This window comes from Phlebotomus papatasi, chromosome 2, assembly GCF_024763615.1.
Source record: "Phlebotomus papatasi isolate M1 chromosome 2, Ppap_2.1, whole genome shotgun sequence".
NCBI classification, from domain to species: domain Eukaryota; kingdom Metazoa; phylum Arthropoda; class Insecta; order Diptera; family Psychodidae; genus Phlebotomus; species Phlebotomus papatasi.
The window spans coordinates 97,635,451-97,663,288 of NC_077223.1; the positions used below are offsets into that span (position 1 = coordinate 97,635,451).

The following is a 27,838-nucleotide window of genomic DNA, read 5'->3' on the forward strand; positions in this document are numbered from 1 at the left end:
TCTTCTCTCATGTGGGGCTCTTGTTTTCTCTCCCTAATCCAGCAGAACCCAAAGCCATCGATCTCTGCGAGTTCCTGGCCGAGTCGGAGCTGCAGCAATACTACAATTCCATCAAGTAAGTTAATTTTTCTCTTCTATTTTTTTTCTGGTTCATTGAAGCTCTTCTTCTTAAGTGCCTTCTTCCAAATCGGAAGTTAAACACTAGCGAACACAATTTTCAGCACGAGAAGATTTCGTGGAATTCGATGATTATTTTCTGAGTCAATTTATGAGCATGTTCTACAAATTTTTGGTTTGCTGATAAACCATTACAAAATCTCTTAATCTCTTTCGAAATGATTGAGCTCCGATTCTTGGAAAGTTCTTTTATCGACTTTATCAGTAATCTTGAAAAACAATAATTGATATCAATAAGAATTTTATTGGTAATATAAGTAATAAGCAATTTGCAATCCACTCTTCAAAAGAAAAATACCCATTTAGGGGGATGTGGGGTTACTTTGAGCTGTGGGGCTACATTGATATATGATTTTTTCGCCTATTTCTAAATAAAGCAGGGGTGACATGATAACTTATTTTCGATAGTATCGACTGTCCATTCTGAAAACTTTAAACTATATCTGCACTTCCTGTAAGTGATATAGATTAGCTGTCACATTCTTTTAAAAATGTCACTATATGAATGGCTTAACAATGCGTAAAAGTCGACATTCGATTAATCTAACGGCGTTATCACTCTTGCACATTAAAATTTTAATGTGTTTCACATTAATTGTCGCTTGTGAGCGTCCAAATACATATGTTATTTGTGTCTTTGAGTCACTTAATATTTGGAGTTTTTCTATTTATTGATAAAGAAGTGGACTTGGCCTGCAAAAATAAGTTTAAATTTACCTAAAGCATAAATATTTTTCACATTAAAAAATTAAAGAGAAAATCGCATTAATGCTATAAATCAATTTATATCAAATTTTGCGGGCCAAGTCTGCCTTTTTATCAACAAATAGATCAAATTTTGAATATAAAATGATTCAAACACACAAATTACACATTTGGACTCTCACCAGCGACAATTAATGTGAATCATATTAAAATTTTAACGTGCAAGTGTGATAACACAGTAACAGATATCGTCAGTTAAATCAGCATTTATCGTAACTTCATTTTTGCGATTTTGAGATATATACATATTTGGAATCAGCGTAATTTTGTTTATTAAACGCACTTGAGAAAAAGAAACTTTTATAAGCCCAATAAAAATTATTTTAAACAAAAATTATCGTAAGGGCCCTTAATTAAGAAAAATTTATCAGAATTTGTCGTAACTTCCATTTTTGGGGAAGTTACGACAAATTTCCATACAAAATTTTCAATAATCAGCATTTGCCGTAACTTCTTTTGCTCATTTGCGTGGCTTGTAATTTGCAGCAAAATTGCAATATTTGTCAATAAATCGTTTACAAACTCTTCCAAATATCGAAAGACAGTGCGAAAAATGCAACATTAAATCATTTTAATTCAATATTTGCGAGAAAAAAAGTGAGAAAAAATCCCTACCCATCTGTCATTAATTCTAAACAAAACAAGCGACGTGGCGCAGAAAATTTATTCAATAAAACTTATGAAATAAAAGCTTTTAGGGACAGGGATAACAGTATTATTGATTAATATAGTCAAATAAAGGCACTTATTATCACTAGAATAATTCAAAATGATATAATGCATTTTAGTAAATTGTCGTAACTTCCAGAATCTCCATACATTGGAAGTTACGGCTTTATAAACGATGGAAGTTACGATAAAATCTTATTGTGTTTCATCGAACATATATCTTAATATCTCAGCTTTTAAATAATTTTATAAAGATTTTCTCGAGTTAACTTACAGTTTATTAGTGCCATTTTTATTATTTTGACTCAAAAGTATCGCATTCGGGGCTCATTTTTAAGAAAAATATTATTGAACTGAAAATTTCGTCTCCTGAAAAGTTGTCAAAAGGAAGTTACGACAAATGCTGATTTAACTGACGATATAGGTTTATCGATACTGTCGATTCGATAGTGTAGAAAAGTTATCGTTCCACCCCAGGTTCTTACAATTGTTATTTTATTTAGATCCATAATTTTTTGTCGTATAACAATGTAGCCTCACAGCTCAGAGTGTCACACCTTCCCCTACGTATTAACAATATTAATATAATATAATAAATATTAATATGCCGCAAAAACAAAATATATAGTTAAAGGGACAGATAATCCTAACCGGCTTATGTAGGTGAGATTCTTAACGTGAGCTAACTCGGAGTGCATGCAAATTCGATTTAGAGCTGAAGTTGGGAGACGCCATTCAGTTATCTTGAATCAAATTCGTGAAATTATACAAATTTTGTATTTAAACCAAAATATCAAGGATTTGGATGAACTGACAGAAAAGTGATATATGGGTGAAATGTAGACCAGAATGTTCTCTATAATTTTCCCATAGAACATGATCTCATCGATTACTCAGAAGCCAAGATAAGCGAGGTTTTTTGTTTCTTAACTCGTTTTTTCATCCAGAGTTCCCCAAGTAGTCATTTGTTGAACTTCAACTATATCAAAGAATTGTTGTATTTTGCGGGACTTTCCATTTAAAACCCTATTTTAAGTGTCTTGGTGGAGTAGAGGCAGTCAAATTGGCATCTGAGTGATTTCACAGCGTTATTATGGGAAAAATCAATTTTTTCACACTTAAACGGCAAAATCGGAGTGATAGCGTAGTCTGAGTGGAAAATGATGTATGGACGAAATGTAGAGACAAATGTGCTCTACAATTATGTCGAAGTAATCATCAAAATCGGTTCAGCGACAGTCGAGATAATTGAGGTTATGTGATATTGAAATTGGTTTTTCGACTGTGGCGCCCCTGGTGTTGGTCCCACGAAGTTCAAATATTCTAGAAAGTTGTAGCATTTGGTGAGATCTTTCGTTTAAGCCCTCATTCATCAAAATCGGTCACATAGAACCGGAGATATGATTTTTTGAATTTCGTGAACTTTGACCCCTCATATCTCCGGTTCTATTGAAACCACAGCGCACATACGCACCATTTTGGAAACGTCCTAGACTGGACTACAACATACTAAAATTTCATTAACTTGCACAATGCCGTTTTTGAGAAAAGTGACTTTGAATTTCGATGAATTTTGACGCTATCACAGCGCCACCTGTGGTGACTTTTTGAACTTCCATCTGAAAGTGCTCATCGAGACGAAAGCAAAAAGGTAAAATTTAGGTCGCTATGTTAATTAGAACCGGAGATAGAGGCCGGTCAATGTTCGAACTTTGACCTCTTATAGCTCGGGTCAGGGGTTATGGATCGACTTAAGGTTTTTTTTGTTTGATAGGTATAATCAACGGCTACAACATACTAAAATTTCAGCCCGATTGCATAAGGAATTTTTGAGTTATTTAACTTTTAAGATTTAAAAATTTTCTTTTTAAAAAAAGCGCCCCTAGCGGTGGTTTTATGAACTTGCGATGTTAGAAGGAGAAGTGGCATTTCACGAGAGCTTTCCAAAAAGCCCTCACTTTTTAAATTCTGACAATTAGAACCGGAGTTATGGCCATTTTAAGAAAATTTTTTTGGACCCTTATAGCTCGGGTCAGGGGGGTCGGGGGACCTTAAGTTTGGTACTGATGGAAAGCTCTAAGGCCCAGCTATAACATACTAAAATTTGAGCCCGCTCGATGCCATAGGGGCGGAGCTATTGAGAAAACAAAAAAAGGGGGGTCTTCAAAATGGCGGAAGGAGGGGTGGGGGGTGGGGGGTCAATGCACCAAGTTGCAATTTTCATACGATATTTAACCTTTGCCGAAAACCGCAAGTCGATATCTTTTTTAGTTTAGGAGCTATTAAGCTCCAAAGAGCGGCCGGACGGCCGGCCGGACGGCCGGCCGGCCGGCCGGGAACGTAACTTAGCCCCCCATATATTCGTGATCAGGAAGTGGCGAAACACATTTTGGCCAAGTTTGAGCGCGATCGGACGACATGAAATTTTGTTAGGATTATAGTAGGTGAGATTGTTAAGAATCTCACCTAATACTTGAATAGGTAAATTAACAAGGGTCTATTAACTTTGACAATGGGTTGATATCAGAGCCCGGCGCGAGACGCCTTTCGGCGGCGGCGGCTAAATTTCGTTTTCCAGTCAGCGGCGGCTGGCGCGCCGGCGCGCCAGCCAAAGCTTTTGGCGGCGGCGCGCCAAGCGCGCCGGTTGTTTTTTCTTCGAATTCCGTGCAGAAATTTAAACAAAATCTGCTGTCCTCAAATATTCCGTATTTTTCTCAAGAAATATAGTTCGTGAAAGCTCTGTAAATTATCGCTTTGGGTTTTTTTAATTGTGTAACAATTATTTGACAAAAGAAATAATTCTATGAGCTGAAGTGAAACCTATACGTAGTTTCAGAAAAATAACAATACTAACCGTCTTGGAATTCGTCCAGTTATTCATTTTACCGATCGAACTCCACAGACAGAGCGTGACGCTTTGATACTTCTTTTATAATAATTAAGGGATTGTATGGGTCAGAATGGCAAAAACAACATATTCTTATTACTTTTTTTTTTCAAAAGTATAATTTTTTTTGAAAGTATGAATTAAACTCTTAAGCCTCTTAAGCATCGAGTGGGTCAGTGGATAGAGCCAACGACTCCTTCATATTACCATAGACGATAGGTAGAGGTTTGAATGTATTCGGTAGTCACTTTATAAAGCGTTTTTATTGGTGCGGCACTAGATCATGTTACTATCCCCTCTCTTTTTTACTGCTCGAACTCAAAGGGAGAGCAGTTATATAATCGACTTTTTTTCAACTTCTCACTGTTCTGGAGCTTAAACGGCAAGAAATATCGACTTCCGGTCTTCGGTGACCCTTCCTCAAATGACATTATCTTGTACCCAACCTCTTTAGTTTTCCCCCCTCCCATTTCATACGTTCCCTATCCCCCAAAAATAGGTCAAAATTGAGGTATTTCCAATTTTTCTCAAAATTGGCCCAAGCTTTTTCAATGATTTTTGGATATGTTTTAGAGCTGGTCCTGGTGAACATTTCGGTAATGAATCGGTTAAGTACCGATTTTCTGCTTTTCAAATACTTTTATGATTTATGAATTAATTTGATCTCTAGTAGATCAGTGATTCCAAAAGATTATGCAAAGATTGATATTCATCTGAAATATGGAAATATGATTGAACGGGAAAAAAGAATAGAGAAATTACATTAGTAATATTTTTCTAATATATCCTCCAACTCAAAAAATACAATATTTCATATAGAAGAAGTACGGTTCTAGGCGGTCATTGCAGCATGAAGGCTCAGTTCCATTCCAACATAGGAAAAAAATCACAATTTCAAAGCTGCCCCACATTCCAGGATGTCCCACTTACCCCAACTGAAACATAAATCTTTTTAAACAGAACGAAAAAACATCGTTCTTCTCCTTTCTCATCATTTCTCTCGTCTCTCTTATATCATCGACGCGTCGAGCGGGCAATCGGCAAAAGCCGTTGGGCTTCGACATACCTATCGGCGACTTGTATGTATGAGTAAAATTTTCTACCTTTCGTCTATGATAATATGAAGGAGTCGTTGATAGAGCAGTGGCTCTGTGACTGCGAGGTCGTGGGTTCGGAGCTGAGCGGCAGCAGAAAAAAGATCTCTCATGCCATATCGGCTTCGAATTCGTCCAGTGAATGAATGAATAGTAATGTCAATGGTGCATATTGGCAAAAAAGTGAACCGCCTAAAAACAATAGAGGCTGGTACGAAAACGAGTTTCGACATGAAAGTGGTACTTCAGTCGATACAAGTATTCGCTGTCACTGATCCCAAAACACACACCGAGAAGGGATGCTATGACATAGTAACGGCACTGATTGTCCAAACAGAGCTGCGATATAGAGCGGCTACCCGTATCGGGGGATAAGATAGAATAGGAGTGGGGAAGCATAAGGGGCCCAATTGGTGGCCTGGATGCATCGGAATATCCGAAATGGAGAACTGACCCCTGGCAAAATCTTATCTAAGCATATAAAAATACAACTGTTGTACTATATCCCATGAAATTTTCTTTTAAAAATTTTAAAGATTTAGCGGTTCGGAGTTGGGACCTTGTTTTTGGAGACCCTTTTGAAAAAAGATCCTTTCGGAGGACAAAATTACCGTGACAAAGAAAGTACTAGGAACATTGGAAGAAATTTCTTTATGAAACTTTGCATATTACCTAATTTTGGCAAATGCGATAGTGCAATTTATTGCAATTTATATTTATTTATATAATGAAATTTATTTTGTAACCCGTTAGAGGGTGACCTAAAAAACATGTTTTTTAGGGATATCTCGAAAACAACTCTTACGATTGTTGTCATTGTCAGATACGTTTTTTTTTAATGTTTTTCATTAAATTTATGAAATTTATTAAATTTTCGTGAAACATATAAAAATTTACTATATTAAATTGAATCCTAATCACTGTTGTTGATATATATTTTTCAAAATGCATTGCAAAGATTATGTTTTGTAAATAAAATGAAATTGCACTTTTTAAGTGAACGACTATAATTATTACGATAATAACGTTTATTTTCAATTCTATTCCAAACCGTATAAATTATGTATGGAGTACGATATAATATGCATAAAAAATTTCACTTTTTAGAAGGTCCGTTGCTATTTTTAGTTATGAAATGTATCTATTTTTAAGGTTTTATCTCTATTTGTTAAATAAAATGGTGCTGAAAGCACGCACAGGTCAAGCATAAAACGGGCAAGATTGTGTTGTGAATATGCTTACTCAAGCATGAGCGGGCAGATACTCCGCGTAAAAACACGCTCAGCTTAAGCACAAAACGGATAATATTGCGCTTAAAATCACGCATAGTTTAAGCATAAAACGTTTATTATTCCGCTTAAAAACACACACACCTCAAGTACAAAACGATTGGATATTCCGCTTGACAACACGCACATCTTGAGCATAAAACGTTTGATATTCTGCTTAAAAGCACGCACTGCTCAATCATAAAACGGATAAAAATTCGCTTAAAATCACGCACAGCTCAATCGTAAAACGGATAAACATTGCTAAAAATTACGCAAATCTCAGTTGTAACACGGATTTTTTATCCGTTTAAAACTGAAAAATCACGCACAACTCACTAACGAACGGTTAAGATTACGCTTAAAACCGTTCCATAATTGAACTGTGCGTGATTTTAAGCGCATTCTTATCCGTTTTTCGATTCAGCTGTGCGTGATTTGAAGCGCATTCTTAACCGATTTACGATTGAGCTGTGCGTGAATTTAAGCGAATTTTGATTTTGATTTATTGCTCGCGACATTTTTCGTTTTCACGTGCAAAAAAGATTGTTTTAAAGTAATCTAACGGTAGTAAGAATCTTATTTCCTGAAAGATATGTTCTTCTAGTTTGTATATTTTAATTTATAAGTGTGAAAAAACTGGAAGTAAGAGTTTTAGAAGAAAAAAAGGAAGACCGCCTGGGGGCGGTCTTATCGGTTCAAGGGTAAAATTTTCAAAAATTACCGATTTTTTTTCATTGTTTTGCTTGTTCTAATAAAATATATTATTATTTTGCAATATATTATTCATGGAAAACAATTTAGATTACACGAAGTCTGTCCAGAATGAGTAAAATGATCGATTTCTGCGAATTAAGTGAAATTGATAAAGAATCAGACTTCAACAGTGATGATTAATTCCCTAACTCGTCCTTTAATGCCCCAAAACATGAAATAAAACCAGAAGATGAGCAATGTATTTCAAAGAACCTTCAAATTATAAAAGAAGGTGACGTTTTCATACCTGGCCTGCGACCTATTAGTTTAGAATCAGTCTCGTTGAAACACCTTGAGCTTCATTAACGTCTAATTATAAAAATTATAAACGTATTTTTCCTAAAAATTATCATTTTTTAGATAATCATAGAACATTTATCCATAAAAAAACGTTTAAAATTCATTTATTTTATTATTTGTTCACTATTTTTCAATAAAAAAATATTTCAGTCATTTTGTGCCTTAAACCGATATGACCGCCTGGAGGCGGTCTTTACTTTTTCTCACCTGGCGCCCAAAAGGAAAGAGATAATGAAGGATGGATGGTTTTTTTGAGTTCAGTGGACCATTAATCACCCTAGACAAAATTATTTAACTACTTTTTTTTGGATATTAAAGAAAACACTGTTAGAGGGTTAACCGATTTACGATTGAGCTGTGCGTGATTTTAAGCGAATTTTTATCCGTTTTACGATTCAGCTGTGCGTGATTTTAAGAGCATTTTTAATCGTTTTATGAAAGAAGTGTACATGATTTTAAGCGCATTCCTAACCATTTTATGATCGTGTTGTGCGTGTTTTAAACACGATTTTGGACAGCGTTTTATGCTTGCGCTGTGCGTATTTTGGAAACGATTCTATAGGTATGTTTTTTTGTTATCGCTGTGCGTATTTTACACACAATTTTAGAGAGCGCTTAGAAAATAAAAAATACTCCCTCCGTTCCGAAATAAGTCGTACGTTTGAGAAAAATTTTTGTTCCGAAATAAGTCATACGTTTGGGAAAAATTGGGATTAAGGGAAAGTTGGTAAATGTTTTGAGTATGAACAATTATCTCTTGTAAAGAACTATTGTTAATGTTCAGTACTAAAATTGGGGTCCAGTTTTGATGGTGTGTTGAGGAACGAATGTCTTAAAAATGTCTTTTTTTGGCGTTCTATTTTCAATCTAAAATAGGTGCAGAAAGGTGAGAGATACAGGCTTGGGACCTTCGGGGAACCCCCATAAGTTGACTCTCGGACCATTAATATGTCCTTTATTTTGCCCCCACCCCTCCCCTTCCACACCAAAATCATATTTTTTGGGATTGCTCGAAAAACATATCGTGTGATTTTTTTTTCAATTCTGGATATGTTTTAGAGAAACATATAAATGGACCCAGGGTTAACTTATGGGGGTTCGCTAAAGGTCCCAAGTCCCTATCTCTCACCTTTTGACATCCAGATATTCAAACACATAAAAAAAGGATGTTCTTTTTATTGCTCATTCTGCAAAATTTGAGCAATAAAAAATGTCATATCGGTAATAACTGTTGAGTTCTACTTGTGCATATTGAAAATTTAGAACAAATTCTAGCCTGTAATGTTAATCACAGTCCATTTTTTAGTAACTAACTATCTACCGGAGCTCTTTGAAAAAATCGCGAAAAACGGATAACTTCAACATAATGATTCCTCAACTTACCATCGTGGTAGGATCCCCATATTATCCCTGAACATGGAGGATAGTTCATTCATAAGATATTTATCTAAATAACAAAAACAGTCTCTGAAACCATTCCTTAATCCCTAATTTTTCGCCAAACGTACGACTTATTTCGGAACGGAGGGAGTATAAAATTAAAAGAATTATTAAAACAACTAAAAAAAAGCATCGTGAGAAATTTACGGAATAGAGTTAATCTTTTAATGACAAAAAGAAATTGTGGAGCACAGGTTTCAAAAGAAAACGATTATGGAATTTGAGTAAATATGAAAACAGGGTCTAAAAAAAACAGTGATAAGCCCAGATAAGCTTGTAGTAGCTAAGATTCTTTGCAGGTTACCTCGAAATGCGTCCAACTCGTAATGCTTGAAAATTCGATTGTGAATTGAATTTTGGAGGTAAAGAATCGCGTCGAGTAAACTGTTTTAAAACTGTTGAGTAAACGCATTTCGAGGTCACCTGTAAAGAATCTCAGCTACCATAAGCTTATCTGGGCTTATCAATGGTCCCATTTTAAATAGTCCGAGTGGGAAAGACGAACAAAATAAAAAAAGTTCATTGAAATCGGTTAATAAACATTTTAAATAGAGTTCGGTCCATTTTGATTTTAGTAAGGGTCGGGGTACAGTGGGTTGGGGTAGAGACGGATGGGACCCATCCGTCCTTAAGACAGTTTCAAAGTTGTCCCAATTCAAAGTACCCCACTTCCTATTTAACAATCGCAGAAATTTACATTTAAAAAAAGTTGTGTTGGAATGCAAAAAGTTTTTTTCGGCGCTTAACGGCGCCGCGCCAAAAGCTTTTCGGCGGCGCGCTCGGCGGCGCGCCTCAAAATTTCTCGGCGGCGGCGGCTAAGAAAAAAGCTGGGCGGCGCGCTAAAAACGGCTAAAAGTCGGCGCGCGCCGGGCTCTGGTTGATATAATTCTAATTTATCTTTGAAATTTATTATTGAGCAAATCTATTTAATGAAAACTCGCAGTCATCCCAATTTTCAGAAAAATGTTTGCAAATCTCATACAATATTTTTTTTTACAAATTATACTGCAAAATTTCACCTTATTAGATCAAAATTTGAACTGGTAACGATTTATATTTTTTAAACTATTAAATATTTAAACTATTTATTAACTTCTGTGCTTAGAAGAGGGGAATGTGTCTCGGACAAAAATGTAGTGATGTACAAGATATTTGATATTGTTAATGTCTAAAAATTTACTTATTTACTTAATATTATTTAAGATAGACCTTGTAGTCTGTTATGTCTAGTTTCTGGTTCTTAAAATTAATCTGAGATTTTGATATAAATCAGAGATAAGAATTAGACTGATTTATTGATCAACGGAGCAATGCTTTGCAAAATATAACAAAACAGAAACTTTAGGGGAAGTGAGGGATGGTTCGCACGCTTTTTGGAAGTCAATATTCAAGATTTTTTTTCTGGCTGAACGGTAAAATGAACAATCAATTGCGCTATACCACAAGAATCTGTGGTCTTTTAACTTTCTATGCGTGCCTCATTCACTGCCGTAAAATCTGTTCTTTTTCCTGGACAGGAAAATGAAAAAAGTATGATGATTTGTGCGAACCTTGATTCGCACGATGGGTTGTTAAGGTTCGTTATTGCATTTTTTTCTGGAATAACTCTTGCTCACAATTAAAAATTATTTACCGATTTTATTAGGTTCAAGTTCCACGAATCCACGGAAATCATTATTTCACTAAAAGAAGGTATCTAAAACAGTTTTCTTCTAATTTTTCTGAAGCACTGTTTTTCTTGCAAATTTATGTCAAAAAATCGACTGAAATCTGAAAACTTCAAATGTGACAACCCTAAAAATTTATCAGCTGTCTTTTCTTCATCTTCCTTTCCTTTGTTTACCTCTTTGAGGTTATGTTGTGATTTTAAGCTGCTGGAGTTACCTGATGAGTTGGCGAACCATAACACTTTCAGTGGTTGAACCAATACGCAGTGTAGTATTTAGGATTTTTTTAACACTCGGAAAATAATTTTCCTCCTATGCAAAAAATATTACGTAAATATCAACCCATATTAACCCTTCATCTATTGGTGTAAGTGATTATTTCTGAAAATCAATTTAACTGTGAGAAATCACACGCAATGTGAATCATCAAAATTTCCCATTTTAGGCCATTTTTGCATTTGTGATTGTAGAACTTAGGAAAGAAGGGCTAAGTTGCTTATTTTTGCAGTGAAGATGAGGTTTATGATTATCTATCTAATGCCTAAGAAATGAGAAACTAGCACTTTTCAAACAAAGAGAAAACTCGGATTATTCGAAAACTCGCGCGTGCGAAGCATCCCTCACTTCCCCTATTGTTTTCATAAGTTCTTTGAGCTCTTAATCAAAAGATTAATATAGGAAAAAAATTGGACTTTACACACTAGTAGAAATTTCTTTAAAAAATGCCTTTTCAAAGAAAATTTCCCCTATCCATGTAAGCAAAAACGTCAGAATTTTTTAAAAAATGCAATTTTTGACGAAAATTGCTTCTAGTCTGTAGACACCACTACATATGATTTCCTTAAAAAAAATTGCTTTGAAGAAAAATTCACCCAATAATGGCCCCTACACACTAGGGAAATTTATGTCCATATTGGAGAGTTTCTCCTACAAAAGCGTAGGGAATTTTCTTCAATATGGACAGAAATTTCTCTGGTGTGTAGTGGTCATAAAGACTATCATAAAAATAACATTTCAAAATTATTTTGACGGAAATTCTATTTTTGAAGCAAAGTTTTGAGTGCGATTTTTGTCAAAAATTGCATTTTTGACAGAATTTTGATGTTTCTATCTACAGTAGTGCAGGCAACTTCCTTCAAAAAATCAATTTTTGACGAAAATTGTTCCCAATGGGCAGAGGTTTTTAAAGGAAACAGCTTCTAGAATGGACTAAGCGAGCAATTTGTCAGTTCGCTCAACATTTCTTAAGTATCTGGCGTTTGAAACTGTTTGTATATGAATTTTGAAATACTTTAAATTCAGTTTTATGTCAAAATTTCTTTGTAATGAGCTGTACATATTTTGATAAATTTTCTTCGAAATTACGCATTTTGTGAAACATGTGCAAACAATTTACTTCAAAAATTACCATTTGGATAAAAATGTTGTACTTTTATATGCATAAGAGCTTGAATTAAATATATTTTTTATTAAGCTGAAAGAAATTTAGAGAAAATATGATACTTATTAATTAATTTATTGAAGTTATAAAAGGGTATTTTAAAAGAAGTATTTTTTAGGGCTCATGAAATTTTATAATTACAAAATATCAAAAGGGGAAACTGGGGCAGATCAGCAAGCAAGTGATTTTTTTTTCATATTAGTTTGTGTAAAAATGTTTGAATCAGCCTGATTTTTCTTTCAATGAATACGGAGGGAGGTCCGATTGCATTTGCTCAATATTTCTTGTATGACAAAATACAACATCCCACTGTCTACTAATCAGCCCCGGTTTCCTTTATAATCTATTTTGGTTGTCAATTTTAGTTTTTTTACTCGATTCGGTTCATTATCCCCTAAATTCAACACTCTATCCAATGTATTCTTGAATTCAAGCTGTGATCAATTCGAAATTAGTCTATCAAGAATCCCACCATAAAATTTCACTGGTTTTTTTTTAAAATATTCTCCAACATCTCATGCTGTAAATATTACTAATGCTCCAATGGATATTCTGTGAATTGGGATCGATAATTGTGTTCGCGGGGTGTAATCAATCGGAAGTGATAGAGTTCAATGGGTTGTCCTACTTTACCAACCATACAGCCGTATTAATCTCCAATATTTTCCTGTTTCCATCTTTCGATTGCCATTCACGAAAGGAATGAGCTAAAAATAACTACAGTGGTGCATCTGAAATACGCAAGTGATGAGGACTTGAAGCAAATCGGTTTATCACGGCCGGAAATTCGTCGCCTCAGGAAATTCTATGACAAATACTACCCCCATGGGTATCTCAGCAAAATCAAGCGACTTCTGCAGAATCCCAAGGCATTTGATGGAAACGTGAGTTGAGGGCAAAATGTTTTCCATTTATTCCATTAGCAATTGTAATTGAAAATGGGTATTTGTGGGGTTGGGGCGTGTGATTTGGGATGGTGGAATGGGGAATATTTTAACACAGGCCACAACACCTGGAGCCACATCTGATGTGATGAAGACCACGAGTTCTCCCAGCAAAGTGCCAAGCAACAAGCACATCATTCCACCAGATGCCATTTGTGTCAACAAACAACTTGGAATTGGAGAGTTTGGAATTGTTCAGCAGGGAGTTTGGACCAATGGCACTGAAAGAGTGAGTAGTACAATTCTCATCTATATGCCAGTAAACTATTTTAACTTTCTATTATCGCCCTTACTGTGGAAACACATTAACAAAAAAGCCATTGGGATAAAAATAGAAATTTTATGTCGCCTGACATTTTTCCCCTTTTAAATAGATAATTTAAAAGATCTTTAAATTTACCACAAAAATACAATAAAAATAAATTGGTTTTCAATTTAAGAGAAGATATAGAAAAACTGCAACAAACTTCATTTTAAACTCTGTGACCTCTCGCTAAAGAACTACAATTTATAAATCACTTCTAGCACTATATTTGCATTGCTAGAAAACTGCAATAATTTTCACATTCCTTTAAGACTTAATTATTCTTTTTTGCCAATAAGAAATTAACACATTTTACATTTCCAGGAGCATTTGTTTATTTTACTACAAAAAAATGTGCTCAAATTTAATAAACTGCAATAAAATGATATTTCTTGTAGTTTAAAATTTGCTAGAAAACAACTGAAACCGCTTTTCGATTTTTTGGTATTATTGCAAATAACATGTTAAAAAAGTTCGATTTCTTTTTTTTAATTAAAAAACTACAATAAATATATATTTTCATAATATTGCCTTATATTTTTATTAATACAGTAAACTCGTGTTTTATTGTAATTTCGTTCCTTAAAAATATTGAAATACTACTATAATTACCATTTCAAAACTTAGCTTTTATTTGTACATTGTATTCATTGTACTGAAATAAATTCACTGGAATAATTGCGTTAAAAACTGCTAGAAAAGTGATAAATATAGAATGTTTAATAACGAATGTCCAAAATAAATTACTTACACTTTATAGAAATAAGAATCTTTAAACTACTGATTTATTTTAATAATTTCATATAGTCAAAAGCTTATTCTGAAAAGTGAGGTTATGTTGGTGTACCTAACCTTAAAAAAGAGACTTAAAGTTTCAGTATATTCCTCTGGGGTCCATTCTAATTGTTGATATGACTTTAAGAACCAAATGGAAACATTTCTTTTCTTTTTTTTTTTTAAATATCCTTACATTTGTCTATGGATCAAAAAATAACCTAAAAAAATATAATATATTCAAATATATTAATATTTTATAATGTTTAAATTATTATATTTTTAATTTTATATTTTAATATATTTAAAAAAAAAAGTGTTGGCTAAATGAAAGAAATTTGCACTTTGGATAAGTTTCTCAGGCCAAAAAACATTCCAAACCATTAAAAGGTTAGTTAATTGGGTAATCTATGAAAAATAAATTGAAATTTATAGGTTATGCCCTAGACACAGTTACGACTTATCATCAGTTTCCACTAAGCCGTTTTCTTGGCTTAACTCTGGAGAAGAATTAGTCAGAAACTGATGGAAATGTAATCTGATTATTGTTTTGACTATAATTACGTTAAGCTGTCTCTCGGTTTAAGTCATATGTGTGTCTAGGGCATTACGGCGTTATCACACTTGCACATTAAAATTTTAATGTGGTTCACATTAACTGTCGCTTGTGAGCGTCCAAATATGTTATTTGTGTCTTTGAGTCACTTAATATTTGGGGTTTTTCTATTTATTGATAAAGAAGTGGACTTGGCCTGCAAAAATAAGTTTAAATTTACCTAAAGCATAAATATTTTTCACATTAAAAAATTAAAGAGAAAATCGCATTACTTTTTCGCATTAATGCTATAAATCAATTTATATCAAATTTTGCGGGCCAAGTCTATCTTTTTATCAACAAATAGATCAAATTTTGAATATAAAATGATTCAAACACACAAATTACACATTTGGACTCTCACCAGCGACAATTAATGTGAATCATATTAAAATTTTAAAGTGCAAGTGTGATAACACAGTTAGATTTGGCACAACGCCTCATACTATTATATTAAAATGTTCTAAAGATATGGCTTCAGCACACCTTTCAGATCGAGAAAATTAAGTGAAATCAAAATTTACATCCTTTTCTTTCTCAGACGTTATGCATATGTCTATCACACTCTTTCGTACTCTTCTTCTTCACTTGAAAGTCTCAATAAATTCAATTTAGTTCCATCGATTTTTGGGTGTGAAAAGGAACTAAATAGAATATAAATTTTGATTTCATAAAATTTTCCTGATCCAAAAGAATTGCCGGAGGCTTTAAAATTTACTTGTTTTTTTTTTATAAAAGTAGAATTGCAAAATTTCAGTTCATTTTAATTCTTTTTAAAAATCATTGTACATTTTCTCTCCAGAGTGAGGAAAATTTGTGAAAATAATATCTTCATTTTTTCGAAGAATTTTGAAATTTGTATAGGTTATGTTCAACATAACCTTCACGCAATAGAGGTTAATTAAGATTATGTTAACATTTCTGCTCTATGCTAAGTTGTGTAAATGTGTTTCCTTAATAATTTGAACTAAATGGATCACTATTACATATCGCTACTATGTGAATGGTAAATACTCTTGTGAGACTGATTTGTGCCTCGCGAAACATTAATCATGACTAAGAGAGTCAATGTATTATCTTGAATATTCCATTTATTGCTGAAACTGGTGCTCTATGTCGTCTCGGAAATTCTTCTAGTGTATTACTTCTCATATTAAAATTAATATCAGAGAGAGAGAGAGAGAGGAGAGAGAGATTACTGCGTAAAATACCGCAGAGGATGAAGAAAAAAAATTCTGCTGATAATTCTGTTTATCTGCAAACACCAAAATATCCCACATTATTTAATTTCATGCAATTGCACTATAAAATTTCCATTATAAAGCAATTATTATGGCTCCACACAAAATTCTGCAGAGCTAGGAAGAGAGACGTGAAAGAATTCCTCGAGGCAAAATGCGCAAAACCAAGAATTTAGGAAGAGGAAATTGTCAAAAGAATTAATGAACAAAAAAGTAGGATATACCTTTTAATTAGACATGTTACAATTTGCTTAAGTTGAGATTGAAAGTTCGAAGAAGAAAGTTTTCATGCAACTGACGAAGCATTTTTAAAGTAAAACTTTTTCTATTCACTATAACAGTATGTCTTCAAATAGAATGTTTTCTTAACTGAAGGTTTTGGAAAAATATTCCACCGAGGGTGGTTCATGAGAGAAAGAGAAAAAGTTTAAAGAACTTTGCCGTCAAATATAAATCTTCGTTTTCCTGCATGAAAAGCAGAATTAAAGTGAACACTTTGGAAAGTGCTATGGAAAGTGAAACATTTCTTGCTCTCTTAGTTGTAATAGCTTCTCAAATACTTAAGAAAAAAAAACAGTATAGAAATTATCGTTCAAAGAAAGCGTTGTTTTTCTAAACTTGTGATAAATGAAGTTTTTAGTGCAATAGAAAACTATATTGCAGGTAGAGGTCAATATATGAAACAAGTTCAGCATAGTACAAAAACAAAGTTATTTAATATTCCTAGCAGAGTTTTAATTGGAAAATAACAAAGTAGAATAAAAAATAGGGATAGCATTTTTTGATGGAAATATGAAATTGATTGTAGGTATAGCATTCAGCATCTCAATTACTAATTAAACACTTTTAATTGCTCTATTAAGATTTTTTTTGCTAGACGTCAGCATTTCTCCGCGCGAAAAGAAATCGATATTAATTACCTTACAGCAATTGAAATTGATTCAATAAAGTTTGAACATAAATATATTTTTTCATTGAGCATAATTCAGATCGATTAATATGACGGTTAGTCTAAAAAAGTTTTAGGTTATGTTAAGCCTAACTTCAAAAATTCAAGAGATATTTTATATGCTAAAATCTCTTTATTTGCTGTGTAGATAAATCCTCTTGTGTAATAATTTAGCCGAACGATAAAATCAATGAATCAATCATGAGAAAAATAGAAATGATCTACCTAAATTTTGTTTGAAATAAGTGTATCAAATTCCAACCTCAAAAACATAACAAATCCCGTTTTTGAAATTAATCTGAAATAAAGATTGCATGTTTCAGAATTAATAGGACAAATTTTATATAAACATTGAACTTAGAATTTTTATGCTATAAAATGACATTCTTTTAAAATGCTAGGCCATACATAACCTTAAATTCTGGCATAACCTCTTTACTTAAAAAAAAAGAATTAGATCTAACGTCCTTAAAAATATTCCACAAATATTTTATGTGGATTTTTAATGAAAAATTCTGAGGTTTTGTCTGTATACTGTATGATAAAGAAAGTCCAATGTAGGGGAGACCGGGGCATATTAGCTAAAAAATGAAATTTTTCATTGCGTATAATTTATTAAAAAATGTATCAGGTTAATGAACTAAAATGAAAACTAATGAAAACTATAACACCCCACTATCTAAGTTCTACACGAGACTAATTCTGCACCGGTCTCTTGTGCCATTCATTGGAGATCAGCCGCAATAAGATTGCAAAGTCCATTAGAACTATGGAGTAGCGGTCCTCTGTAAAGGATCACTAAATGTTTATGAATTATGAATGGATATGAATTACCTGTTTAGAATTAATCTGTGTTAAGAAAAGCATCATGTAATACTTTCCAGAGAATATCCAAACCAGATACCTGAATGTAAAGATGAGAATTAATGTATCCGGCAAAAAGGATCCGTTTTCCTAATATCACTTCTTTATTTACGAGATAATTAACTAATTCTTCTTTTACACAACTTTTAAAAGCAAATTATAAGTAAATATGAAAGATAATTGTAGATTTTTTAGAATATAACTTCAATTGATGTTCGCACGAGGTCTTGACAAAGAATGACTCGATTTTTGGATGACTGACAATTGTCAACTTGATTGACACCGACTGTACTAAAATTTAGTGCCACAAAAATTCCACATTATGCGTATGGTGTTCGTCGCCAGTTATTTCACGGAGCTCTACCTAAACATAAACTAACCATTTAAAAGGTTTTAAAAGTTTATCACAGATTTCAGTTACTTGGTAGATGTAGAAATATTTCATTTTGGCTATAAATTTTTTTCCGATTTTGAAAATCTGTTAGATTTAACCTTAAAAAATCGACGAATACGGAATTATTCAATATTAAATTGAGAAAAAAAATCCTGTTGACATCAATGATACGACTCATAGGTTATGGTAATTTAAAGTATAAATTTCGAATTTTTAGTTGCACTTAACCTCACTATGAAAAATTTCTTACAATTTAAAGAATAGCTCTCATTCAAAAAGTTTTAGGTTAAGACCTGAGAGGTAATTCGCGAACGTAACCAGATAAGTTTTTGACTAGTTATTGGTTAATATATTTTATAAAAAGAATATTGTCTCACTGCTTAAAATAAGGGAAAGTATTTCGGACTAATATAAAATGGAGTGTTGTACGAGATAATTAGTTTTGGTCATGGCTAAATTTCCGATTAAGCAGGCAATCGACAAATGAAATAGACAGTAAACACTTATGACTAATTTTCAAGAATTTGACCTCTGATGTGCAAGCTGTCGGATTTTTTTTTAAATTTTAATTGTGTCTAAAATTAATAACCTTATAAACTTAACATATACGGTCATTAATTTTTTTATGTGATTAGTGAATTTTAAATTTAAAAGATCCTAAAGTAATTAATTTGAATAACTCTGAAATTTTCTTACAATAACCCATTTTTAAGGTTAGGTATTAATATAACCTCAAATTTAAAAGAAATGTTGTAGAGGTAAATGAAAAAATAATACCAAATGCTTCAAAATGTAAGAGAAGCATATAAAATCGCTTTAATTTTTTGTAGAATGTTTTTTATTCTGATATTTTCAGAGACTGAATCCACTAAATCCTTTTTGAGTATAACCTCACATTTTAAAATAATTGCTTCGGACAAATGAGAGAATAGAAGAGAATATAATATCGTTTTGTTTGAATAAAAATTAAAACAAAAGAGAGATATTCAGTTCGATATACAAATCCATTCCAATTTGCTATGCAAAAAAATTCATATTCAAGCGAAAAAAAATTTTATATGCTTTTTTCATAAATCAATATACAATAGGATTTTTTTTCATAAAATTTCTGTAATATGTGGAATATTTTGCAGATTTCCATGCACAAATCTCTCAATTACAATTTATGTATAATAAAATTGTGCGGGAGGATCGGGAGGATGGTTAAAATTTTCTCCTTTTGGAATTTCCATGTATAATTAAATTCTCCACATTTGCCATTTGCCATCGTACAATTGAATCCTTTTATTTGCTTTGGCCATTTAAGAGGCTAGCTGACTATTGTCCTTCTGGTGTGTTTGCAATATTGCAGATTCAAGTGGCCATAAAGTGTCTATGTCGGGAGAGAATGCAATCAAATCCAATGGAATTTCTCAAGGAGGCAGCCATAATGCATTCGATTGAGCATGAAAATATTGTGAGGCTGTACGGAGTGGTTTTGGATACAGATTCACTCATGTTGGTCACAGAATTGGCTCATTTACGATCCCTCCTTGAGTGTCTCAAGGATTCGGGATTGAGAGTGAGTTTCCTGACGGTACCGACTCTGTGTGAATTTGCTCAGCAAATTTGCAATGGTATGATGTATTTGGAGAATAAGAGGTTGATCCATCGGGATCTGGCGGCTAGGAATATTTTGGTATTTAGCAAGAATAAAGTTAAAATATCGGATTTTGGCCTATCGAGGGCATTGGGTGTTGGGAAGGACTACTACCAGACGAATTTCAATGTTAATCTCAAACTGCCAATTGCCTGGTGTGCTCCGGAATGTATTAATTTTTTGAGATTTACAAATGCATCGGATGTCTGGGCATATGGGGTTTGCCTATGGGAAATGTTTAGCTATGGCTTTCAACCCTGGGCAGCTCTGACGGGCCATCAGATTCTCGAGGCAATCGATGAGCCAAATTATCAAAGACTCGAACCACCGGAATGTTGTCCCAGGGAATACTATGCATTGATGCTGAAGTGCTGGCAACATGATCCAAATAAGAGACCAAAATTCTCAGAGATCTATACAACGTTGCCGGAAATGAAGCCAGAACAGCTGAAGACTGTGACAAATTGCGGTGAAGCCAAGAAGGATCATCTGATGTATCGTCAGGGTGAGATAATAACGGTGCTGGATAAAGGATCAAATTCACCGTATTGGAAGGGTGTTCTCAATTCAGGCAAAACTGGACTCTTCAATCCCGCCAATACTGTCACATATCTGGGAAGTCTTCCGTCATCAACCAATCGGGATGCCTTTGCCAGGGGTTCCGATCGGTCGAGCAAACGAAAATTGCGCACAGAAATGATATCAAGACCACAGAATGATCTCAAGCATACAGGACATGTTGGGTTAGATGGAGCATATTTTGGTGATGTGGCTTTTTTGGCCACATCACAGCCCTACAATCATCTTCCACGGCAAATTGTCACACCCTACAAACCATCTGAGGACATCGAACAAACACCCCTACTTCATCCAACAACGCCCACAAGTCCAGATTCCATTCAAACAGCCAGTGGATATTTTCCAGAAAATGTCACTTCATCCACAAATCACCTCTTTTCCCAGTCCACCACCGGTACAAATGGTGTGTCCGGAAATGTCAATATTCTGGCCACAATGGAGCCTTCAGGCAATTTTGGGTCATACTTTGACTTTTCCGGCCAAACTAATCCAGTGCCAACGACAACATTCAGTGATTCAAATCCCTTCGCCAATGCCGCCAAGGAGGACTTTGCTCAGAAATCAGGACGAGATGGTCCCTTTTCCAGTTCCGATGTACTCCATGATGTCTTCCACAGTGAATCCAAGGGTTCCAGCAAGTGGCCAGAGACTACAGTTGATGGACCTCATGAGTATCATGAGATATCTGATGATGAAATGCCAGCAGAAAAATTCGATTTGGGTCCTTCGCTTCTCGATGAAATGGACTTTATGTTCCGTTCCATGACGGCAACTTCCGGCGGCAATTCCCAGTCAATGGGACCGGATTTTGAGCATACGAACAAGAAAAATGAAATTGCCGAGTTGACTTCGAAGCTGGCCAGGAAGAATAGTTCAGGAGCTGGAAGTAGTGTTAGCAGTTCGGGGAATTCATCAAATAGCAAGTCAAAGAAGAAGGCAGGAACGGTGAAACCGCTTTCAATGAAGGATGATAAGATTCTCAATCAGGCCATTGAGTTTGCCAACGAAATCAGTGCCAGGTGAGTGGAATTTTTTCTAATGTGTTTTTTTTTTTAGTAAGGGAAGGCTTTCAGGCTTCGCACATTCTCTGGCTTCGAACATTTCACTTAGTTATGTCCAACGCACAATAACTTTTGTTTTGTAAACATGTTTTTGACGTTTCAATGAGAGTGAGTGAGATCTAGATCTAGTCATCTCGCTCACTCTATTAGAAAGTTTCGAAAACATCTTTACAAAACAAAAGTTATTGTGCGTTGGGCATTAACCCTCTAACGGGTAAGACAAAAATAACATTTACAGCGACAATAAAGGTTTTATTTATTTAAAAGTGCTATAGTGTCCTCGGTAATAGTCTTATAAACATCTCTTGAAAGTTTGAACTCATTTTGACTCTTCGTTTTGTTACTATTCCAGTTTTGTGTGACAGGTAAGAGAAAAAGCAACAAGAAATATTTGTGCAAAAAAACTCATTTCCAATTTCCATAAAAATACCGATTTAAAGTTATCTGACTAAAATAAATTTATTTTTTACTGAAAGATATGTCATTCTACTTTGTATATTTTATTTAAAAAATTTGAAAAAACTAAAAATGTGAATTTTAGAAGCAAAAAGAGTTTCAAAAAGTTTTTATATTTTCTCTCCTAGCGCCTAAACTAAAAGAGATAATGAAGAATGGATGATTTTTTCGACTTTATTGGATCATAATTATCCTAGAAAACATTGTTTTAGAACTTTTTTTCGCATATTAAAGAAAACACCGTTAGAGGGTTAATCTGTTCTAATTGTTTTCAGGAAATATGTGACTTAGGTCAGGTTACGGGAAAAATATGATGTGTTCGAAGCCAAAGTGTGTGCGACGCCTAAAAACCTTCCTCTAAGTTTAAATTTTTTTTTTTCTATGAGATAAAATTTCCAACAGCTTTTCGAGGAAAGTTTTAGAGAGCTTTATTAAAGAGATCAGTAGGGGAATTCTGTAATTTTCGTGGAATTGTCACACCTGAGTTCGAAACCTGACAATGCCAATCGAGCTTTTTTTGTCATATCATATGAGATCGAAAATGCAATTCATTGATTTTTTCGATTTTTTAATGAAATCCCGTTAATTGATGATTTTATGAAAATACAGTACGTCTTGGTTGATTTGTTTAACAAAATTTATTGTCATTTGAATTGCCAGAAATCTCAAATATGTGACTTCTGACAATGCCACGTGAGCTTAAATGGCAATGTCACGGCTACAGAATCGCATTTTCGAAAAAGCTCTCCTAAAATTCGAGCCCAATTTGTCATATGGCCCATATAGCATTGCGTTACAGAATTCCCCTCATTATTTTAGACGATGTATTTAAAAAGGAATTATCTCACATTTTTGCAAAACTAAATAAATTTATTCTAAAAATATGATGTATAAAATTATACAACGCTTTAATAAAATCGGCATCATTTTCAGTAGCTCATCTCGGTTTTTCGATATCCGAAATTAAAAATAACAGCAGTCAATATCAATAAAGCAACAACCAAAATCAATTAAATAATTAGCAAATTAGCTGCTAAAATTAACATTGGCAATCACAATAAATGAATGAAATTGTAGTTGAAATTACCAAATTGGGATTGGTTTCTGGGAGAATAAACACTGATCTTTTATAATGCTTTGTATCGCCTTTTTTCAAAATTTTTCGAATTAGTTGATAATGGACAACAAGTTGCAAAAGATAATTCAAAAGCAAGGAAAACATGTTGCTAAAGTGACGAACAAAACCTTCATAGTCGATACATGCTTCACTTAAGGGAGTGTGGGGAAGTTTCATACAGCTGAGCTTTTTTTCAGAGATCATTTGCTAAACGACTGAATCATTTTCAAAGAAAAACTAGGTTCCGTTTTTTTTCTCATAAGTATTGACTACTGAAAATATACAGGATAATTTGGAAACAATTATTTTTCGTCCTACAAATCTTTCGAAAATAATGAATGCTTGTATCTACCACAACTTCCCCTACTTTATTGATCTCAGAAAATGAAAATATTAAAATAAATGAAAAAAGCGAAACATAGCTACAATTCATGAACATAATTAAATCAGGTAAAATTTTTGCTGAGCACTCAATGGGTCAAGTGTTAGAGCACTCGCTCTATGATGCAAGGTCCCGGGTTCGAATCTTCTTTTAGTCACCAGGCATTTTTTGGTAATACCAGAACATCAAACTTGGAATATTGATGATTATAAGCACCCTGTCCAAATTATGAGCCATTATCCTATATAGCTTTCAGTCGTATCTTCTGAGGAATCGAGTGTAGTGAAGCTCACTGGATGCAATTTGATTGAACACCTTTAGTAGTGTCCAATTTTACCCTCAAAGTGTCCAAATTTAGAAACTGTCCAAAATTATGAGCCCTTACCCTACTTGTATAAGAAAAAAATAATAAAGGCCGTCCCGAAAATCTTGCGAGAAGGTCCTGTAATTCAATGGAACGTTGTGTCACCATTATTATTATTTATTAAAATTTTTGCAGGTTTACTGTCTCTTTACTTTCTCTAGTTAATTGTATTGAGAACCAAAATCAAAGAGAGGGTGAGCTAAGTTCTAGAAAGTGTCTCGGATAATATATTGTATGTGCTAAAATAGGATATCGTACGAGTGATACAAGCTTTTCCGTGCGCTCATAACCGGAGTTTTTCCAAGAGAAAAAAAAACATTTAAAGATCGTTTTCGAAAGCCAAAGAAAAGGCATTTATTTCTTCTCGTGTCGTTCGCGTAGTAGCTGATATAAATTTTCTGTTCGAATTTCGAAATATTCGAATATCAAAGGGTCACTCTTCTCCTTTGGTGTGGGGAAATCAAACAAACGAGGCTCATCGTTTTCCTGGCCTATAATTTAATCTCTCTATAATCACTTGGTAGGGGAAAGAGAGGCACTCTTGAATTGGGACACCTTTAAAGTGAGATCTTTTTATTCTATTTTTAAATGGACCATACCATAACATTAGCTTCACAAACTAATTGTGAAGCTGAATTGTATGATGATAAGGCTCAGTTCCATTTAAAAATTAGACAAAAAAGCTTATGCCTCTGGCACATCTTTTAGCTTGGTATAATTTCATGATATCAAAATTCTCGTCCTTTCTAAAATGATTTGCATAAGTCTATCCCACTCTTTCGTTCTCAAAATTACGATGAACTAAATTGAATAATTTTTCTGGCAATTTTGTCAGACTTCTAATGAATTTGAAGTACAAAGATTGAATTTCAGTCTAACTTTTGACTCTTATTAAATTAAAAAGCTTTCAAAAAAAGAATTAAAGTACTCAAAGCCATATTCGAACCTAGGATACTTCCGTCAGATATTTCGCGTTGATCCATTGCTCAACAATTAATATGAATCCTATGAATCGGAATTTTAAATAGTTTTTTTCCGATTTTAATACCTATAAATTCTAAATTTGTCGTATGACTATGTCATACGTTTACAGAATTCCCCTGGTGACCTAAGTGGAATCCAAACTCTGGACACTTATCATAGAGCGAATACTCTATCACTTGAAGCATTTATTAATTTGATGGCTGCAACGTCCCTTTAAGGGACCGGGCCGATCGGGCCTCTCGCACTAACCTTCTCCAGTCCTAGAAACTCTCCGTCAGATCGCTCCAGAAACATAGCTATAGGGGCTATAGGTTTCTGTTGAAAAGTCCGTCTTATCGGAGGCTCCTTACGAGTTTTTCTAACAATATTGCTTTTACAAAAAGAGGTTTTTAGGAGTGCCTTTTATTGCGAAATAATGGGTAAAATAATCACGCAAATTAGCACAAAATTCAAAAATATTTCAACATAATTTTCTTTTAATATTTTAACCGATATTTCGCAGATTTTCTTGCGATTCTCACTAGAAATTTTCAAATTTTAAATACATCAATCAAAAATTTCTATAGAAATTTTTTTTTATTTAACTATTGCGATAAATACGAATATGTCAAGTATTTGAGTCTTATGTTTCATGTCCCTTCCAGCAACATTGCCATTAATTCTCAGGAGAATAACTATCTTTGCAATTTGGGAAGCTTTCTCAAAGAAACTTTTCGCAATAACGCTCCAATAAATTTTCAATGGAACTACATTAATTTTTAAACAGTTTCTTTTTGTGGAAAGAAAAAGTTTCAGAAGAATGTTATTCAACTTTGATGATTTATTTAGGGCATTTAAGACAGTACTTTGAACATACTTTAGAAAATTTATTTGTCGTCAAGATCCTTTTAAAGATCCGGAAAAGCTGTTGGAAATTATATAAGAATGATACTGGAAAATTGAAGAATTGTGGTTAAATTTTTCCAGATCCATGACGGATTTGGTGGCTGATGGAGTGTCTGTGACCCAGAGTCCCAAGAGGAAGTTCAGTTTTCGCTTCCCAAATTTAACAGCGGCCGGAACTCATGGGGTTGGTGGGGAAAAGGATGCCACCCTGAATGGCAGTGGCAACAATTCCAATTCAAATACTCTCACACAGAAGGAGCGAAAGAATTTCTCTGAGGAGCTGAAAAATGTTCCCGATTTACAGGTGAGTGTCTATTATCTCTTATATATTTGTCTTGTAAATCTGTAGTTATTTGATCTATAATATTTTTAAGTTGTGGGATCAATAAAAAAAATGTAGATAGAAATGTTTTTCAACAATCAAAAAAAAAGTAAAATAACTCGTTAATTTTTATCGTTGACTTCCTATAATTTCCCCTTTATTCATCTATCATTTAATGATTTGTGTTTTTTTTTTTTTAATTAATTCTTATTCACCTTTTCTAAATGCTTTTCCATCTCTTGATTGTGTTTTCTTCTTGGTTTTTTTTTGTCTTTTGCGTGAATTTCATTTGAATTCTTGTGCATATTTTCTCGTGGTGTGGTGACTTTCTGTGTTTGTTCTCTTGACTTTTTTTGTCGATTCAACAACAAAACATCATGCCAACATTTTTTTTATCTTTTAGTTTGTTGAATATATTGACAAGGCAGTTGATTTGTAAATTATCTGTACAGAATCATTGAGAGAGCGCCTAAAATGAAATATTTTCTGTTGGCTGTTGACAATTTTTTCTTTTTATTTGACATGTGCTAAAAATTTGGTATAACCACACTTTACCGTATTTTACCTCAAATTTAATTTTAGGATCTAAGGTTGGATCGTCTAAGTTCAGCCAATCAATAACTTTAAGCCACGCCCCTTTAGAAGTGAGATTTATAGTAAAGTGTTTTTGAATACAATTTTCTGCGATTTTATTAAGAAACTTTTAAAAAGTCGTTCTCAATTTTAATCATAAGTAAGGCAGGGAAGTTTTGACTTACCAAAAAAATAGGCCACGCCCTCTTATAACTTACTTTACGATAAAAAGTCTCAGTAGTGAGTTTTTCTTAAAAACAATTACTTGATATTCGCAATCATTAAACTTCGTGTGTAGGAGAAAGCGCGCTACCTTCGGATGGTTTATGCTTCGAACAAACCATTTTTTCAATGTGTTATAAATGAATTTGGCCCTTCATAATATTATATTTTAATAGCCAGTCCAATGCCTCAAATTTTCAGGAAAGAGCAATGGGTGAAAGGAACATAGAGAAAAAATTGAATTGTGCGAAGCCTGCGTTGTCAGAAGGTAGCGCGCTTTCCCCTACGGTTCATTTTCTCTGGAAAAAGTTTTGTCAAATTACCAAGAAAAGTTTGTCAAAAGGATATTCTTCCATACAATAAAAAAATTGGTAAAGTTTTGTCAAATCAGCGGCTAACTGCATTTTATTAAAAGTATGTCAAAAAATATTTTCCATGTAATGCAAGAAAAGGTTTTGTCAAAATCCATATCCTTTTGACAAAATTTTAACAAGATCCATTTGTTCGCTTAACAAAAAGTTTTTTTATGGTAGGAAAAAAAATTGAAATACATTAGGGGAAAGCGCGCTACCTTCGGATAACTCATTTCTTTCTCTATGTTTCTTATGGATTTTACCTATAGTTCTTTTCTGGAATTTTGAGGCATTGAACTCGGTATTAAAGTAATATTATATTGGGCCTAATTCATTTAAAACACTAAAAAAAAAAGTATTGTCCGAAGCTTG

The 27,838-nt window shown here is 33.6% G+C and overlaps 1 protein-coding gene across 2 annotated transcripts in view; it reads left to right on the forward strand.

Annotated features, from left to right (window-relative positions):
- The window catches only part of LOC129802607 (activated Cdc42 kinase-like), a 47,289-nt gene that overhangs the window by 680 nt on the left and 18,771 nt on the right, over window positions 1–27,838 (forward strand). Inside the window, exons 2-6 of one of the 2 annotated variants that reach the window (XM_055848572.1) lie at window positions 46–115; window positions 13,165–13,348; window positions 13,467–13,637; window positions 19,881–21,766; window positions 26,078–26,300. In XM_055848572.1, the coding sequence (XP_055704547.1) occupies window positions 46–115; window positions 13,165–13,348; window positions 13,467–13,637; window positions 19,881–21,766; window positions 26,078–26,300 (2,534 nt within the window). Of the gene's footprint in view, window positions 1–42; window positions 116–13,164; window positions 13,349–13,466; window positions 13,638–19,880; window positions 21,767–26,077; window positions 26,301–27,838 lie in introns of both variants that reach the window. The other variant, XM_055848571.1, reaches the window with a different exon arrangement.